An 18,418-nucleotide genomic window follows, 5' to 3' on the forward strand; every position below is an offset into this window, starting at 1 on the left:
GGCATTGCACCTGAGCCGATGGTCTACACTCCCTTCATAGTCATGGAGAGCAAGAGGTGCTCTGGGTGTGCAATTCATCTCCTCCTAGGGTAGACATTCGAAGCTAGTCGGATGAGTTGTGCCCTGCAAGGGCCAATATTTCGCCCTTGACCAGCTCAGGTGTAAATATCTAAAATTCAGTGAGACTGATACAAGCCCTCGTATGAGGGCGTGTGTTTTGTCTCTTGCAGTAATTGTCTTCTGAGGATAATTGAGGGCACAGCCAATGCTGAGGAAAAGAGTGCAGATGTTAGAAAGTGACTTTCTGTCTTCATCGTGCACACACGGGCCTCTTGTTGAGCTAATAAATCACGTTCACACATTAAAGATGGAGGTCACCTTTTTGGGTAAAATTAGGGACCACCAGTGCATGCAAGAGGGGCAGATGTTCCACAGCTTTGCAGAGCCTGAAGGGTTTGGATTAGTGCACTGTGGAAAAAGGGCCAAGTTGAAAGTTAGGAATTGGTGGAGGCCCCTGGGTTGCGAGTGGACATGACGGGCTTCAGTCCTGATCCCCAGACAGACAGCCTACACCTCCCTGCTCTGCTTTACATGGAGTGCCTAGTAATGACAGTAAAAGGCAGTAACAGTAACTCCGACTGCATTGAGCAAAAGCTTGCAGGATGCTGTCCCTCTCCCTTCAATTCCCTGCACTAAGTGCACGTGCTTGGGTGGCAGGAACTGCTGTGTAACCATAACCTCAACCTCCTCCTCCTCCTCCTCTTCTCCACCGCATTAGCCACCACCATGTGCGACACCGAGACCCAATTCCGCTGCCAGGGCTCAGGGACCTGCATCCCGCTGTCCTACAAATGCGACCTGGAGGACGACTGCGGGGATAACAGCGATGAAAGTCACTGTGGTGAGTGCCCGCATTCAAACCTCCTTCCCCCTCCCTGTGCAAGGGCGGAAAGCCCAGCAGCATTGTGGAGCAGGGTGCTACTTGTAGATGCTGTAGAGCAAGGCAGTGCTTTGCCAGATCCCCCTGTTTATCCTGGCTAACAGCCGCCTCCTCCCATCATTTACTGGGTACTGAGAAATGAGGGACAGGAGAAGAGAGCGAGGCCGTGTGCTGGTTCTCCCCCTCACTGTGGTCCGTCAGGGAGACTTCTGTGCCATTATCATCCAGCTCTCCCACTCTGCTCCTTGGGTACTCCCATGACCCGAAGCCAAATATTTGGTAGAGATTACAGGCTGACCTTGGGCAGCTGCCCAGCAAGCGCACAGGAGGCGTGGGTTGCTCGGTGTTGCCATGTTTGTGGCCACCCACCTCTAGCTTAGCCATTCGAAGAGGTGGGGTGCTGAATTGAAGGAGAGAAGAGGCTGGTAAACAGCAAGGGGGTGGCTCTTGGTCGTTCAGGGCTAGGGACGAAGCAGGAAAACATGCTTTCAAGATGAGTCTGCTTTGCAGGGCTGTTTAGTCTGTCACCTCTGAGATATCAGCCTCCTCGCCTTGGTCAGTAGCCCATGTGAAGCTTTCCTCCTCCTCTCCCCTGGCCCTGACAACGTCTGAACTGTGTGTGCTTGTTTGCAGAGGCTCATCAGTGTAGAAATGATGAATTCAGCTGCAGCTCAGGGATGTGCATTCGTCTCTCCTGGATGTGTGATGGTGATAACGATTGCAGGGACTGGTCCGATGAAGCGAACTGCACTGGTAAGCACTTTGATGTGATCAATAACCTTCTGTTGCAAACACTCATTACTTACAGCCTAAGGTGCTGTAAGATATCGACCAACATCTTGTGCCTCAGTTTCCCTGCTTGTAGCTGAGCCACCCAGCAGGGCAGCCAGAGCTCCTGTGTGCTTACCCCCTGCGGCACTTGCCATGCCTCAAGCATACGGGGTTTATAGTGTGGCGCTGAGGATCCTGGTCGTTAGTATTCTGAGTCCGTGGCTATATAAGAAGGTTTAATTTATATCGCTATCACTTATCTCTCATATGAGTTTCTCCAGAGGGAATTACTACAGGAAAGGAACCTACTTCAAAAAGCGTATCGGGCTTGTAAAGCCTAAAGTTGAAATTATCCAAGAGGATCACAATTATTTGAGAAACATTTCATCTGACTTCACCGGCTGCAATTATTGCTCTTATCTAAAATAATTACATTTCACACTGAATACCTAATAGAATATTACTGCCACAAGATTGTAGTATTTTGAAATACCTGCAAGTGCATGTCACTTGCTAACCTAAAATTCAGTAGCATGCAATTTAATTAAGTTGAACATTGCTTTTCTTCTCAATAACAACGAGTGCTCTCCCGGTTGAAGAGCGGTATTTGTCTCTAAAGTGACAACATACATAGACTAGGCTTCAACCAAGACACCCCACAGGCAGATATTTTCATGACAGCAGCCTAAGGAAAGCCAGGGCCCTACTCCCTTGGAAACCCAAGGAGAATTGTATTTCTAATTTGCTTTGGCAACACGGAAAAGCCTTGCCTGCCTTAATTAAAGGCTGTCTCTGAGTCTGTCCTGCCCTGCACGGGGAACCCTGCCGCTCCGCCAAGGTTTGCTTGCTTGCTGTGACGTTTCTTGCCATCTCCGGCAAGATGCCACCACCGTCACCTTTGCCCACACACACCAAGGACTGAGATCAAAGGGAAGGAGGCTCCTGACTTGGGAAGAGCTTTGGGAGGGCTCACTAGCCTCCAAAAGGCATCCCTGAGGCACAGCAGGCTTGTGAACAAGCACAGCGTGGAGAGGAAAAGACCATGGCGTGACAATCTCTTGCAAACTCTTGCCTGGGACCCATGGGGTGGCTGCACTCAGTGCTGGGACCTGCCATGGCATAAAGTCCTGGTGCAGGTGGAGTGGGGAGGGGTGCGTGGCAGTGGGGCCCGACTGCAGCTCAGCACGGAGGCAGCGGCACCCCGCGCTCAGGCCGTCCCCCCGGCTCTGGTTTCAGCAGTATATCACACCTGCGAGGCCTCCAGCTTCCAGTGCCAGAATGGCCACTGCATCCCGCAGCGCTGGGCCTGCGACGGCGACGCCGACTGCCAGGACGGCTCCGACGAGGACCCCGCCAACTGCGGTAATGTGCGCCGCGTGCGGAGCGGGCTCTGCCACAGGGCGGGAGGGGTTTCTACAAACTCGCTAAGATAAACCTGCGGCAAACTCAGGGGGATGATTCCCATCCCTCCAAAAGCAGCAGACACAGGGAGAAGGTAATTGGGGCTGTGCCACGGCTTTTTGTAGCTAACTAAAGGCAGCTCTAAAAAAAAACCCCACACAACATCCACCCAATTCTGAATTTCAGAAAAAAAGTGCAACGGCTTCCAGTGCCTGAACGGCACTTGCATCCCAACTAGCAAACACTGCGACGGCATCAACGACTGCTCTGACACCTCAGACGAACAGCACTGTGGTGAGTACCAGGGCCGCAGGGAGCCGGCGGGGCCCCGGCAGCGAGGGCTGACAGCCTTCATGGTGTGCCAAAGCCTGTCTCGCTGTGAGAAAAGCCCTGGTGAGATAATGGGAAAGCCTTAGCTAGCATTCACGAGCCCCCTGGGAAATCGGCTGGTCTGCGAGTGTCAGCAAAAGGCGCGGTAGGCAGGGCTGTGTGGCTAGGGAGGGTGCACTGTCAGGAGCTGTATTCAGGGAGGTGACCGGACCTTTCCTGACGCCTGTGCCAACCCGCTTGCACCCTGATGCATTATCGGGCGAGTGCAGCCCATGCAGGGACAGAGCTTGAGTGATTTGTCTTAGAAACTTTCTGAAATCCGGCCGCCACTGTCAGGTCTGTGCAGATCACAGCAGGTGACATTCCTGCTGCCAAGGACGGCAGAGGTGCTATCCCCTCCCCTCCTGACCTCCCGTTTCTCCAGAACCCCTGTGCACCCGCTACATGGATTTCGTGTGCAAGAACCGTCAGCAGTGCTTGTTCCACTCCATGGTGTGCGATGGCATCATCCAGTGTCGAGACGGATCAGATGAAGATGCCAGCTATGCTGGCTGCTGTAAGTGTGATATTGTGCATCTTTGCAAAAGGAGGGTTGGCTAGAGAATGAAACCAGAGGCATGGAGAGGAGAGTGCATTCCCCAGGGTGCCAGAAAGCTGCCAGATCTCCTAAGAGGTGGCTCTGGACTGTAATGCTCTGCTTATAAATCCATGATTGCCTCTGAGTGTGCTCCTTCCTTCTTCCTCAATGATGAGCTTCCCTCAATCCCTTGGTCTTTACATTAAACCTCTGATGTTTCTCTGTGCCACCCCTGCAGCCCAGGACCCCGAGTTCCACCGGACCTGTGACCAGTTCAGCTTCCAGTGCCAGAACGGCGTGTGCATCAGCCTGGTGTGGAAGTGCGATGGGATGGATGACTGTGGCGATTACTCTGACGAAGCAAACTGTGGTGAGCAGTACCTCAGGGTCTCTGGTCACCATAGCTCCAGCCTCCTTTGAATTTCAGGAGCATAGGGTACTGGCTTCTTCATGTTTTACATAGGCACTCGTGTATGTACTTGTATGTGTGCATGCGTAGCATTCCACTTGCACATCGCAGAGTATCTTACATGGAGGTCAGCATCATTTTCCTCATATTGCAAATAGGTAAAGTGAAGCACACTGAAAATCCGATACAGCTGGCACATCTTGTGGTTGACTAAGTCATATGTGACCATATTTACTCCACAGATTCCCAGCCCAAAGCAGACAGGCAGTTTTCAGCCAAACTCAATATTTACCGCTGTTCCCTGGGTAGCTGTAGGAGCTGTACCCAGCCAGACGAAGCAGCTGTGTCTTCATTTCAGAGTTGCAGGGTTTGCTACTCCGTTTCTGCCATGCTCTGTCTGAATTTTACTGTCAGCTCTGGTTCTGAGATCATTCATAGGTGGTGTCCGGCCATGAAGCACCCAGCACACAATCATAATAGTGATGGCAACAAGCTAGTGAGGGCTGTGAGGAATGGGGTTGCTGGAGGTGAAGAGAAAGCACCCTGCCAGTGCTGCTCAGGCAAATAGATAGGGTGATGCTGTCTGGGCTAACCGTAGCCCAGCCTGAGACGCTCCCACACCTCCGCTGTGCTGAAGACTGGTGAGATAACACTGGGGCTCACAGGACTCTCCTCTTGTTGTCAGAAAACCCGACAGAGGCCCCGAACTGCTCCCGGTACTACCAGTTCCAGTGCGGGAACGGGCACTGCATCCCCAACCGGTGGAAGTGTGACGAGGAGAACGACTGCGGAGACTGGTCTGATGAGAAGGACTGCGAGGGTAGGGGCACACAACGCTCTGCTCTGCTCTGCTCGCGGGAGCCCTGGCCGAGGCTGGGCTGCGGCGTGCTGAAGGACCACTCTCAGTATCAGCTGCCTTCCCACAGGGCTCTTTGGGACAGCCTGTGCCAGCCCCCTGGCTCCGAAAATGCCCCGTGAATGGGCTGTGTGTGCTTTCTCATGCACCTTTTTACTCTGTGTTTTTGGAAATTCTGAATAGGAGCTGTGCAGATACAACGCAGATGAAAACATTGGGCTTGTAATGCCTTGCCTCCTCCCTACTTCCCTCTGCTGATAGTGGCTTTCAGTCTGCTGGGAACAGGCACAGTATGCAGGAGCAGGCCTCTCAGATCAGCTCTGAACGGTGTATTTTTAGGTTCTCCGGTTCATCCCATTACTACATCGATCCCACCGACGTGTTTACCTAATCACTTCCGTTGCAACAGTGGCGCCTGCATCATGAACAGTTGGGTCTGCGATGGATACAAGGACTGCACCGACGGCTCCGACGAGGAAGCCTGCCCTACTTCACGTAAGCTTTTCTCTTCCTCCCCCCTTGCCTTTTTCTGTAGGGTCACATCTGCAGGGACTGTCAGCCTTTCAGTCTCAGAGCCTTGCCAGATTACAGGGTTAAATTACACCGTGGTGTAAAAGCCCGCTGTCTCCTCTCTCCCTGGGGTCAGCCCTCCTGCCACCAGCTGGGACACTGCTCCAGCCCCCCAGGCAGCATGCACTGCTGCTGCAGCAGGTCCCTGCTCAAATGCCCTCACGTCTCAGACTGCGTGGGGCACGGGGAGTGGGGCTGCAGGGTGGGGTTCCAGCTCACACCTACGCTGAAGGTAAATGAGGGTTTTATCTCGCTGCTAAGGCGTGCCGAGCTCTGAGCCGGTGCAGGACATCCCCTGCAAACCAGTTGCTTTTCCGGCCTTCTGCAGTCAGGAGAGAGGATGGCTTAGGCGTCATCCCAGCAGAAGCCATTTACCTGCTAGATGGGAAGAGATTGCCATCTAGTGGAGTCGGGACCTGGGGACAGGTTTTTGGTCCCTCCTGGTGGCAGCGGCAGCCTGGCAGTGCTTTGGGTGGTTTCCTCACTCGCTGCTGTGTGCAGGACCCAACGTGACGGTCACCCCCCCGGCGCTCCCGGGCCGCTGCAGCAGGTTCGAGTTCGAGTGCCAGCAGCTGCACAAGTGCATCCCAAACTGGAAGCGGTGCGACGGCCTGCGGGACTGCCAGGACGGCACGGACGAGAGGAACTGCCGTAAGTGCGGGGCGGGGAGAGCGTCTTGCCTGGCTCTTTCCCTTGGGAAGCTCTTCGTGAGGACAGGGGAGCCACTGAAGAGTTTTATTGCTGGTGGAATCCTTGCAGCAAATGCAGCATTACAGCAAAAAAGGGGAAAAAAGGCCAAACAACCAGTGCCCTTTCCATTAGAAGTCCAACTGTTGTTTTCAGTGGGATAAGCTCCACGTTGTTCTGATGCCACCATGTGTGATCATGCCAGAAGATGCAGCCAGAACGAGATAGCCCTATGACTGACACACCCTGGGCTCCATCCCTGACATGCAGCCACCCCAGCATCACGCCTGCTTTTGAACTAGCACTGGTGCTGCAAACATCCCAGAGCTGGTGAGGGAACTTTTCTGCCTTGAGTCCTGAAATCTTTCTGCCTCTTTCAGCTACGCACAGCACCCTGTCGTGCCCTAATGGTTATAAATGCGAGGACGGAGAGGCCTGCATTATGGTGACAGAGCGGTGTGATGGATATCTGGACTGCTCAGACAGCAGCGATGAGAGGAACTGTACTGGTAAGCAGCAGCCCTCTCCCATTTCTCATGCCCTGCTCTGCATCAGCACGCAGAGGTGCTCTCCTGGATACGTGACCTTTCATTCACAACATCCTGGACGTATCTGCCTCCGTCCAGCTGACCAAGCTGCCTCCTCACCCATTTATAACCAGCTGGGACAAACTTCCCGTCCAGCTTCTACACTGACAATTTGTCTTCCAGCAGCCCCAGACACAGAAAAACAACTTTAGGACAAGTAGGGGCAAAGCTGTCTATTTTACATGGTCGGTGGGTGAAGCAATAGTCTCCTGCTCTGTCCTCCTTTGCAAGGTGACCCTGGGAGCCGTGGCACGTGCCCCGCCACCATCACTGGTCCTCCCACCCTGGCCTTCGGTGGCCCAGCGGAGGCAGGCGGGATGCACGCTGCAGCCCGCCCTGGGCAGATAACAGCGATCAATTGCTGTCTCTGGCCAGCCGTGAGATCCAGCCGCTTTCCTACTGAACTGCTTGGGGGTTTGAGCATCAGTCAGGTTTTAGTTCTTTAATTAAATATTGATTGGGAGAAGCTAGCAGGTTCAGGGGAGGGGAAAGGAGCTGCTGAGATTCATGGCTCAGCTGCTATGCCAAGGGGAAACCATCTCTTTTCCCGCAGATAGCTTGTCTTGCCGTGCCTGTCTGCGGAGCCGCGTGCCTGCTGGGTTTCATTTCCAGTTGGTTAGGGAAAGCAAAGCGGCAGCAGTTTGGCTCTGCTCCACTCGGTTTCTGTACAGCACTGGGAATGAAGCTGAGCACCTGAGCGGGGCCAGGCTGCGGCATTTGGATGTGGGCTCTGACACACAGTTCCCTGAGGGAGAGAGCAGGGAATGGCCTAGCAGGAGCAGGGCATGGATTTAGGCCATTTCAGATAGGCACCCCGAGTCCCCACCACTGCCAGCACTGGATTTCACAGTGCTGTTATCCCCTACGTGCCTCTCCCAAGGTCAGGCGGCGAGTCAGCCACAGAGCTCCTGTCAAGGCAGTCCCCAGACTCCTGCCTTAATTACCAGCCTTCACTTGGGTCCTTCTGCTGAACGCGAGAGTGATAAGGAAAACCACGCAAAGAAAAGCCCTGGATGGCTTACAGGGACAGCACAGATTCATCACACAAGTAGAAGAGTGGCTCAGCTTGCACTGATCAGTTTGCACTCATACACTTCCAAAATGGTGTTAAAGAGTATATCGTCAACAGCCATGCTTTATCTTTCCTTGGGGGAAAGGGGATGCTTGCATGATGCAGCATAAAGACAACAAAGACATTTTTGGGGAGAACTAAGAGCACCAGGGGTACATTCCTGCTCTGAACTGCCTTCTGAAGAGCCTCCTCATCTCCACTGATAATGCCCGCCTAAATTACACATCTAATTTGAATGGTGCAAATACTCCCTTCAGTCATATTACTGTTTCTACCTCCGCGTGTTGTTTGCACTACAAACATAACTCCTGTTTCTGTTCTGGGCTTGTTTCCCTCTGATAGACTAACTTTTCCCGTTGCCTGCTTAGATGACACGATCGTGTACAAAGTCCAGAACCTCCAGTGGACGGCTGATTTCTCTGGCGATATCACTCTGACGTGGGCTCGGCCAAAAAGAATGTCCTCGACCTCCTGTGTCTACAACATCTATTACAGGTACACTGCACGTTACACTGCATGACCCATTGCTAGTCGTATCAAGTAAAGGCTAGGAGGAGCATGAGTGCAGGTATCAGTATGCCCATGTTTACAGCAAAGTACCATACAGAATCAGGCCTGAAAGACCAAGAGCTGCGCAATCTAGTTCTGCTTGGAAAATCTTCTAATACTTTGTTGCAAAGACAAACCAAAATATTCTGTAACTAGGAGACATTTGTGGAGAGCTGTATTTCTTTCCACCAGATTATTTACTCAGACAGTAATGTGGCTATATTTGGGGTTTTTTTTCTGCTCGGGTCTTGTCTTTGTGGGACCGCTAGCAATGAGAACGAAGTCAAGAAATTAGAGCACAGCAGTTACAGAAAACCTCAGTGGAGCACTTCTAAGTCACTAAGCTATGTTTAGTTCAGGCTTTAAGAGAGCATCTTTTCAAGCTGGTGGTGTGGCTTCACTGAAAAGGAAGCTCTTAACATACAGATAGATGGTTTCACCCTACGTTACTAAACACCGTCCTGACTGGAGGGGTGTGACTCTCTCGTGCAGGACAGTCGGTGAAAGCATTTGGAAGATTTTGGAAACCCACAGCAACAAAACCAACAGCGTTTTGAAAGTCCTCAAGCCTGACTGTACCTATCAGGTGAAAGTCCAAGTGCAGTGTCTCAGCCGAGTCTACAACACCAACGACTTCATCACCCTCCGGGCACCTGAAGGATGTAAGCAGACCTACACAGTGACCTGATGCATGCTGTTTCAGCTTAGAAAGTAGGCACTGTGGAGGTATCCCTGTTACGAACAAAAGGAGTCTTTCCACACACCTGGGAATTGTGGAATTGGGAAAAAGGGCTGCGGGTTCCCTGCCTAGAGTCAGTCCTGCGCTGAGTCACCAACCTGCCCTCTTTTTTGTGCATGACTTAGTGGTTTAGTATCACTGGGAAGTTCATCTCTTCTCACAGTGCAGTGAGGAGCCCATGGGACTGTTCAGTATCACATGCAAGGAGCAAGATCCTTCTAGCTGCAGAGTGGAGGTCAGGTTAAGAAAGGGATGCCAAATAAAGCAAAGAGCTCAGCAAAATCCCAGCGTCACCACAGTCACTAAAAAGGCTTTATTGCTCCAGAGTGGGGTGAAAGGGACTTGGGACCCCACTGCAGGAAGAAGACATCTCCCATGAGCCAGGACCGCTTGGCCATTCCCCCTCTGTCCCAAACTTTCAGGGAGACCCTGCTTTTCCCCATGTAATCCGGACACACCAGCTGCGACTGTCACTAACACCTCTGTTTCTCTCCCTAGTACCAGATGCTCCCTTTAACCTTCAGCTGTTCCTGAAAAAAGAAGCTGAGGGCGTGGTGACGGGCTGCTGGAGTCCCCCCGTGAACGCCCACGGCCTCATACGGGAATTCATCGTGAGTCCTGCTGCCCGGTGGGGCCGAGTCCAGATCGGTGGTGGGACAGGGGAGGCTGCTGAGGGCAGCTGGCCTTTCTGAAAACAGCTATCTCTGCAGGGCGGGGGGGCCAGGAATAGGACATTTTGTAGAGGAAGTCTGCTGAGAGCATTAGGCAAGTTGGGAGAAGAAATGCTGCAGGGCTGTAGGTAGCGACACAGCCCTCAAGTTCATAATTTCATTTCTGGCTCCTTTTCTAAGCTTTCATACTGCTTTCTACCGACATTTTGACACAGAGGGACCTGTCACCCAGTGGTATTGTTGACTGTTGAGCCCTCATGCCTTGATCTGATGCTTCTAGGTGGAATACAGCAGGAGTGGATCTAAGGAGTGGTCATCCCTTAGAACCACCAAGAACTACACTGAGATCAAGAACTTACAGGTCAACACGTTATACACAGTTAGAGTGAGTATTTTCAAAGCTCTATCTATGCATGCTCTCATTACTTTTCACTAGATAGTCCAAGTCCTGCACAGTCAAGTACTTGCTAAAAAAGTATGTTGTTAAAATTCTGCCATTTAATGTCAACCCACGATGGGGGCTTGGCATTTGCACTGCTTATGTATATAGTTTCAAGGCCTGAATTAAGGCCCTTGATTTGCTCCTTCTCCCAGAAGGCCAGGCTGTATTATGAAATCTGCGCTACTAATTGCCCATTCCAATGTCACTGCAATTGCACCGGATCTGGGCCAGAGATAAATTTCGTCCTGACTGTATCACTGGGAAAAGAAGCAGATGCGCCTGTGGGGAATGTATGCACATGGGAGAAGCTGGGTAATTATAGGCAGAACTAATAAGAATAGGAAATGAAAGTCTGCACATTGGGCCCTGAGAAACGTATACTCTGCCATTGTCCATCCTCCCTGTGCTGAATGAGCATGGGTTCTTGGGGGAGTTCACTGGGCGGTGGGATAACCCCGCCTCCCTGCCCATGAATCAGTGTTATTCTCACACTTGGTTGGAGCGAGTCTTTCCTTCCTTGGTATTCCTTCCTATACTAATCTGTTTCCAAATAAATCTTTGGAACTGGATTCAGTCCATGCTCGCATGGACTTCACCGGCACAGTTCTTACCTACGCTATGGCCAATAGAGTCCAAAGCTCCTTATCTTGATGGACTCCTCATAAAGATCTCATAAGAGAGTGGTTATCTGCAAAGAGGATGCAACTCCCTCCTCTTAGATTCCTTTAATTGCCTTAGTCTGCTTTATCTCTGTAATAAGCATTTTATTGCCAAGTAATTAAGCTATTGTTTGCTTCAAAGTCCTTTTCCCATGAGCTCCGCCACGTCTGTAACCTTGCTCTAACCTCGTCCTCTGTTTGCATTATACAATGTTGGTGGCGTACATTTGTTCATATTAACTAACCCTCTTATTTGAAAAGGTTGCTGCGGTAACTAGTCGAGGAGTGGGAAACTGGAGTGATTCCAAGTCCATAACCACCATAAAAGGCAAAGGTAAATGTTGTTGTTTCTGTCAACTCAGACAACATAGCAAAAAGGCTGCGTACAAGCCTGCAGTGTTAGCATCAGCGTCCATAACCACCTCCTCAGTCTTTATTCTTCCCTATTGAGTATTTTACACTATTTAACAACTTCGCTGTACCATTTCGCTTAACTTGATCTGCCTCAAAGTTCAGTGGCAAGTCTGAACAGGTTGCTGACTCTTCCTCTGAACTCTGTGGCACTTAAGATGGAGGTACTGCCCTGGAAGTGGGTGAGAAGCCTGTCCAGCACATGCCCCTCTCTCCTGGACTGCAGATGGATTCCCTCTGAGTTGTGTAGGCTAGATCCTACCTTCAGATAGGCAAGACACAGTACCATTAACTCCTTCGCTGTCACTAGCTGGAAGGATGCTTGCTTCTCCCTCTTAGGTTATGATTATGATGGTTTCTGCACCTCATGTAGGTTAGACCACTAAAAGACCACTGAGGCTCCCACAAACTATCGCAACATTACAGTAGATAAATTCAAACAACACAGTAAGTCATTTCCTTCTCAACTGTTTTTAGAAAAGCCTTTTGAAATCATCTGTATTCATGTCAAGTTTTTCTTCCAAACCCATATTCTGATGTCAAAATTGTCTGCTAATTTGTTAGATAAAATTGCATCCTCACTATGTTGACAAAGGAACGAAAGAAAACACCATGCTACTAAAATTGCAGGATTCAGATAATATGAAGTACATGAGTACGTGATGGTTAGAAAAACAGAGGTAGAAAGAACCATAATTACTTTCACTTCAGGTTTTGCATGAGTGTTTGGCAGCTGTCCCCACCGATAGCTCCTGACCTCCCTCACCAGAGTCTCTGAAGGCCAGAAGCTGTTAACTGTGATGTGAGCTCATCCCACTGAGTTCAGAAGTAAAATACCTGTGTCCAGACCTCTCTGCTTCCAGCCTCTGCCGGGCGAGGCACAGATAAGGCAGCTTTTAGGTGGTTGACTGAAAAAATGATGGAGGTACAGCATGTCGGTGCCTTCTCTGAGGGGCGCATGTCTTAGAGGCAGGCAAGGTTGGGGCTGGAAAGATGGGGATTCCTGGTCTGAGAGATGATTGTCATAATGAAAGCCTGTATTTTACCTGTCCCCTCTCGATAAGTATTTGTATTTGTTCATGCTGCGGTAACAGCTGTTTCTCCCTTTCTTTCCTTCCAGTCATTCCTCCACCTGTCATACACATTGAGAGCTACAGCGAGGACTCCATAAGTTTCAGCCTAAAAATGACTACTAATGTCAAGGTAAAATTTTTATCTTTACTTCTGAAACTAGAATAAAGAAAAAAAGGCCTGCGTTGGGTAAATGGTAAATACTGGATGGGATAAGCTGTCACCCATTTCGGTATTGCAATTACTTTTTGAAACTAGTTATTTCATGCCAAATCATTTCTCACTACTCATCAACTGTCCCAGCTCTCATAATTAGGATGGGAAACACAATGCAAAGACTTTCACCAGTGAATCTTTCACTGCATGCAAAAACAGCTGAACTGATAGTTCATATTGTGTGCCCTTGCTGCTTGACAGGTCAGCGGTTATGTTGTGAACATCTACTGGACTTTTGATACACACAGGCAGGAAAAAAGGACTCTGATCATAGAAGGAGAAAAGTCCATCCAAAAAGGTAACGTCTGTGCAAAGTGTAAAATTCTGCTTAAGCCAACACCAAATGGAAGGTTTTACAGAAGGCTATAGGATTTTTTTTTTTCTTTTTTTGCAACTGAGTAGTTTCTGTTTAGGAAAGAATAAATCTTGAGAGGACAAACCAGCAAATCCTTGGCCTCTCTTCTTAGGACTTGGAGATTTCAAGCGGATTTGGGATTTATCCCCCAGAGCTGCACTAGCCTTTTCCCAACACATGGGATTTTGTCTGTGGTTCCTTATCTACTCTGCAAAAGGTCAACAATTTCTTGGGCTTGTATATGGTACATGTCCCTATTAATCAGATTAGTTTCTGTTTTGGAAAAATCACTGGTATGCACAGTCTAGATATGGGAAAGCACCCCAATACAGAAAAGCACAGGCTAGGTGAGATATCAGAGTCCCAGGTGCTTCTGTATAAAGGAAATCAGTCAAAATGAATCAAAATACAAACCAAGAGAGGCAGGCTCCTGTCTAAGATTGTTTGATGCTGCTGACCATTTCCTAGTGCTCTCACCCTGCCGTTGCAATACTTTGCCTCACCTAATAGTGCACGTTTCTCTTCTTGCTCAGTGGCAAATTTGACAGCACACACCCCCTATGAAATTTCTGCTTGGGCTAAGACGGAGCTGGGTGACAGCCCTCTGTCTTTTGTACATGTGGTGACCAGTGGGACAAGACCTGCATCACCAAGTCTCAAAGCCAAGGCCATCAACCAGACTGCGGTGGAGTGCAGCTGGACCGGACCGAGGAATGTCGTAAGGCACCGACTCTCTTTTCTCACCAGCCAGGATGGGGTCTAGCTCAGAGCCTCCAAACACAAGCAAAATCTTAAAACAGGATTATTTGTAGGGACTGAATTGCAAGGCCCTGAAAATGTTATGCTCAAAAAACAAGGGAAAGCACCTGCTGCCCCTTAAACAGAAGCAAGGAAAGCCTTCTTGTTGTCTGTTTGTTCCAATACAGATAACAACATGATGCTCCAGTCATCTTTCAGTTGACTGCTGTGTTATCAAAGCTGAGCCCAGGATTTTAGGGTGGGGAGTGCAGCAGTGAGTGGGCAGACTGAACCTGAACTTGGGCAGGAGAGAGCGCCCGGTGGAAAAAGGGTCTTTGCGTCATGTCCCTAAAAAGCGACAGCCAGTGAAAGTTTGCATGGGAGCTCCGGCCCTTGCCAAACTCTGTACCGTCCCTGCTGTTCTCTGCCTCCGCAGGTCTATGGTGTCTTCTACGCCACATCCTTCCTGGAGCTGTACAGAAGCCCTCACAACACCACCACGACCTCCCACAACATCACTGTGATCGTGCAGCGGGACGAGCAGTACCTGTTTCTGGTAGGCTCCTTTTCTGTTCCCCCTCCTACCTGCACTGCGGGCTGTAGTTTGGTACCGAAGGGTGCAGGCACAGTATTAACCGCTGTGTCATCCCTTCAAGGTCCGTGTGATGTCTCCCTACCAAGGGCCACCGTCTGACTACGTTGTGGTGAAGATGATCCCTGACAACCGGCTTCCCCCTCGGCACCTCCACTCGGTACACACCGGAAAGACGTTCGCAGTCATTAAGTGGGAGTCACCCTACGATTCGCCTGACCAGGACATGGTAATATCTCACAGTGCCTTCTCCTGTCCCTTTGTGCGCAAAACCCTTGCTCAGAGACAGATCCCTGCCCTCCTGCTGATGGATAACTGAGTCTGAGATCAGGTCTACCCTCCATCTAAATAGCTGTTGTCAAGATGCTGACACCTCCAGGACCTGCGTTTCCTCTCTTCACATTACCGGCCATTATCTCACGCCTTTAACATTCACACTATGTTTAAAAAGAGTCAGGGATATCTGTTGCTGCCTGAGTCTGAAAGCAAACTTGGGTAGATGCTAAAACACCTTTCTGGGCTTCGGTTTTGCCCTGGAGTCCGGGCTGGCCAGTGTCTGAGCACAGCCCGCAGGCCAGCAGGACGGGCGTCCGGCCAGCCGGGCTACGGGCTCTGCCTCCCACTCCAGCCGCGCCGGCGCAGCCCCAACAAAGCCCGGTTCTGTTCTCTGGCACGCTGGCGTACGGTCAGGTCTCGCTCCATTGAAGGCGAGTCATTTTCTCAGCAAGCTTTCCGCTCCTATTCTGGTCCAGAGACTTTAACGGAAAAGGTTTAAAGGTATAAATCTTCCCAGCAAAACTGGAAATTTTGACAGGGCAGGAGTTTGCATTGCATCCTTGTGATTCATTGAGAAATACAACCTGAGATTTTCCTCCTGCCCTCATCTGTTCCAGTAACTGCATTTTCTGTATCTGTAAATACTGATCTCAGGCAGAGATCCGGCAAGAAGCTTGAAATCTTACTTCCCAGCCTTTCTGTAGAGTGCAGGCATGGTTTTATTCAAATTTTGTTCCCCCGCCCATCTAATGTCCTACCACTGTACGAGATTGTTAGCAAGTCTGCAGGAAAGTAAGATCTTTCACCGTGTGTGCCTTTCCTCCCCCTCCAGTTATATGCTGTCGCAGTTAAAGATTTAGTAAGAAAAACAGATAAAATCTACAAAGTGAAAACCCGCAACAGCACAGTGGAGTACACCATTAAGAAACTTGAACCGGGAGGCAAATACCACGTGATTGTTCAACTGGGAAATATGAGCAAAGAATCCAGCATGAAGATCAACACAGGTGAAGAGAACTACTGGGTGGGTGCCGGGGCCAGTCCTTGCAGCACTGTCCATTAGAGGGAATCCAGCACCCGTCCCACATGCCATCCATCCCACCCCTGCGTGGGCTGGAGGCTGCAGCAGTGTTTCTGCATCGCTTAGCCCTCTCCCACAGCCAAAGCACAATTCTGAGAGGCCTCTCTGCAGCTCCCAGGGAAGGCAATTAAACCCCCGAACAACTGCAGCAAAGAGGAGGCCTCTCAAATGATAGCCAGGGAGTTTTTCTCCTGCCTTGGTGGAGATGGGAAAGACACCTGTTTGGCTGTGTAGACGCGATGAAATACCATTCCAGTCCTACCACGAAAACCCACTGAAAGTCTCCTAGCAGATTACATGCCACAGTATCCTCTCCTCCGGTACAGCCCTTTTCCAAGCAGAGTATTGTGCTGATCCCTAAAAAATACTACGTTTCAGAAGTGACCCCCATTGCTGTTTCTCAGCCAAAAGAAAAGTGTCACCAGTGTTAAAACCTAACCCGCCTGCCATTTTTTCTCATTTGCAGTTCCACTGTCTGCACCAGACGCTTTAAAAATTATAACAGAAAATGACCATATTCTGCTTTTTTGGAAGAGTTTGGCATTAAAGGAAAGTAATTTCAATGAAAGCCGGGTAAGTTGCGCTGTCTCTCCCGTCCTACAGGCAGTGTTTCAGGAAAACCTGGAGCAGAGTCCCTGCAAGGCTCCTTTCACAGACTCTTTGAAATACACCAGTACGCTCTGCTCCCCTAAGTCTCCTTGCTGAGCCCTCTACACAGATCTTACTTCAATTCCTATCACAACTGAGGCACTAAAGCTGATAGATCCCATCGGTCACCTTTGAGGAACATAATTATCCTCTTGGAAAAAGTCAACTGTCACGTGTGAAAGGACTGGGAATAGGACACTGCCCCACCGTGCCGGGAAGCACATCAGTAGTGTCTGAGAATTGTCATTATTTAGACTTTAATAGAAAATCTGTGACATGTTCTCTGTCAGGGCCCGGGCAGGTAGCAAACTATGCCAAAAAAGCCATCACCATTACTGGACTCTGTGTTTTGGGTGGTCGCGGGTGGATGCTAAGAACAGAGTGAACCAGATAGACTGAAACGTTCTCTCCTCCCTGAACTGGCCAAGGCCAATGCACACTGACGGATGCCTGGAGGAGGGTCCACGTTGCTCCCTCCTGGCTGATAGCCCAACGCATTTCATCAAAGCTAGATTCAGGAGGAAAAACAAGTTTCAAAGCCCTGTCAGAAGGAGCAAACCTGACTCCTGCAGCTGAGTCATTTGGGGTTTGTATCTTTGTTTTCACAACTCTCAGGGTTACGAGATTCACATGTTTGACAGCTTGATGAACATGACGGCTTATCTCGGGAACACCACAGAAAACTTCTTCAAAGTTTCCAACCTGAAGATAGGTCACAACTATTCATTCACCGTTCAGGCCAGGTGCCTGTACAGCGGGCAGATGTGCGGTGAGCCGGCCACGCTTCTCTATGATGAACTAGGAACTGGTAAGTCCCTGGCATTTTCCTCATCCTCCTTAACAAAGGCTAATGACAGCCTCACAAGCTCACTAGAGAAATGCGCTATCAGTTCTAATGGCGCTTCTTTCCCTCCCTCATCTTAGGTGAAGACTCCTCTGCATCAAAAACTGGTAGATCCACAGACGTCGCTGCCATCGTGGTGCCGGTGCTGTTCCTGCTGCTGGTGACCCTCGGGATTGGGTTCGTGGTGCTGTACATGAGGCACAGACGGCTGCAGAACAGCTTCACTGCCTTTGCAAACAGCCACTACAGCTCCCGCCTGGGCTCGGCCATATTCTCCTCGGGAGATGATTTAGGTACGTAGCCCTTGGTTTAATGCACAGCCTTAAGGACGTGAAATCAGTGCAAGACCTAACTTCTCCTTCGTGCTTTGGGCCGCTTTTGGCATAAAAATGTCTATGGATTTGATCCTGTTCTAAGAGTACAAAGCTAGCCCAGGATAAATGTTTTTAGCAGCTTCACTTAAACCACTCCCTCTAACACAAATCAGTTAAAACTTGAATATAACAGATAAAACAACCAGGTAAGAGCACGAGTGAGGCCACAGTATACTGGTTTTGAGGGCAGTTTTGTGGCCAGCTTGAGCAGCTGGTTTACTCGTGCTCCGTGAAACGCTGAGGGCAGCGTAACAGAGCTCTGGGTTTGTTTTTCAGGAGATGAGGATGACGAAGCCCCAATGATAACTGGATTTTCAGATGATGTTCCCATGGTCATCGCATGAAGCGCATTTCTGACTGTAAAAACCAAATGGTGTAAATATTTTATTTGATAAAAATAGTTGATTGTTTATTTTAAAAATGCACTTTGAGTTGCAATATGTTATTTTTATATGGGCCAAAAAAAATTTAAAAATACACTTTGTAGTAATCAACTGTGAATTGCAGACTAGGTTGGTTTAGTAAGAGATTGCTTTGATTTAACATTAATTT

The 18,418-nt window shown here is 49.8% G+C and overlaps 1 protein-coding gene across 1 annotated transcript in view; it reads left to right on the top strand.

The window, feature by feature from the left end:
- SORL1 (sortilin related receptor 1) overlaps nucleotides 1-18,210 on the top strand; it is a 36,963-nt gene extending 18,753 nt beyond the window's left edge. Inside the window, exons 23-47 of the mRNA XM_059829658.1 lie at nucleotides 779-901; nucleotides 1,574-1,693; nucleotides 2,948-3,073; nucleotides 3,299-3,406; nucleotides 3,867-3,998; nucleotides 4,258-4,389; nucleotides 5,114-5,248; nucleotides 5,624-5,779; nucleotides 6,356-6,505; nucleotides 6,922-7,050; nucleotides 8,569-8,695; nucleotides 9,242-9,411; nucleotides 9,987-10,099; nucleotides 10,440-10,544; nucleotides 11,522-11,594; nucleotides 12,792-12,874; nucleotides 13,160-13,256; nucleotides 13,847-14,031; nucleotides 14,488-14,607; nucleotides 14,708-14,872; nucleotides 15,752-15,926; nucleotides 16,467-16,573; nucleotides 17,264-17,456; nucleotides 17,573-17,785; nucleotides 18,143-18,210. Of these exons, the coding sequence (XP_059685641.1) occupies nucleotides 779-901; nucleotides 1,574-1,693; nucleotides 2,948-3,073; nucleotides 3,299-3,406; nucleotides 3,867-3,998; nucleotides 4,258-4,389; nucleotides 5,114-5,248; nucleotides 5,624-5,779; nucleotides 6,356-6,505; nucleotides 6,922-7,050; nucleotides 8,569-8,695; nucleotides 9,242-9,411; nucleotides 9,987-10,099; nucleotides 10,440-10,544; nucleotides 11,522-11,594; nucleotides 12,792-12,874; nucleotides 13,160-13,256; nucleotides 13,847-14,031; nucleotides 14,488-14,607; nucleotides 14,708-14,872; nucleotides 15,752-15,926; nucleotides 16,467-16,573; nucleotides 17,264-17,456; nucleotides 17,573-17,785; nucleotides 18,143-18,210 (3,305 nt within the window). The remainder of the gene's footprint in view (nucleotides 1-778; nucleotides 902-1,573; nucleotides 1,694-2,947; nucleotides 3,074-3,298; nucleotides 3,407-3,866; nucleotides 3,999-4,257; nucleotides 4,390-5,113; nucleotides 5,249-5,623; nucleotides 5,780-6,355; nucleotides 6,506-6,921; nucleotides 7,051-8,568; nucleotides 8,696-9,241; nucleotides 9,412-9,986; nucleotides 10,100-10,439; nucleotides 10,545-11,521; nucleotides 11,595-12,791; nucleotides 12,875-13,159; nucleotides 13,257-13,846; nucleotides 14,032-14,487; nucleotides 14,608-14,707; nucleotides 14,873-15,751; nucleotides 15,927-16,466; nucleotides 16,574-17,263; nucleotides 17,457-17,572; nucleotides 17,786-18,142) is intronic.
- The last annotated feature ends 208 nt before the right edge of the window (nucleotides 18,211-18,418 follow it).

The sequence above is a fragment of the Gavia stellata genome, chromosome 26 (genome assembly GCF_030936135.1).
Source record: "Gavia stellata isolate bGavSte3 chromosome 26, bGavSte3.hap2, whole genome shotgun sequence".
Taxonomy (NCBI): domain Eukaryota; kingdom Metazoa; phylum Chordata; class Aves; order Gaviiformes; family Gaviidae; genus Gavia; species Gavia stellata.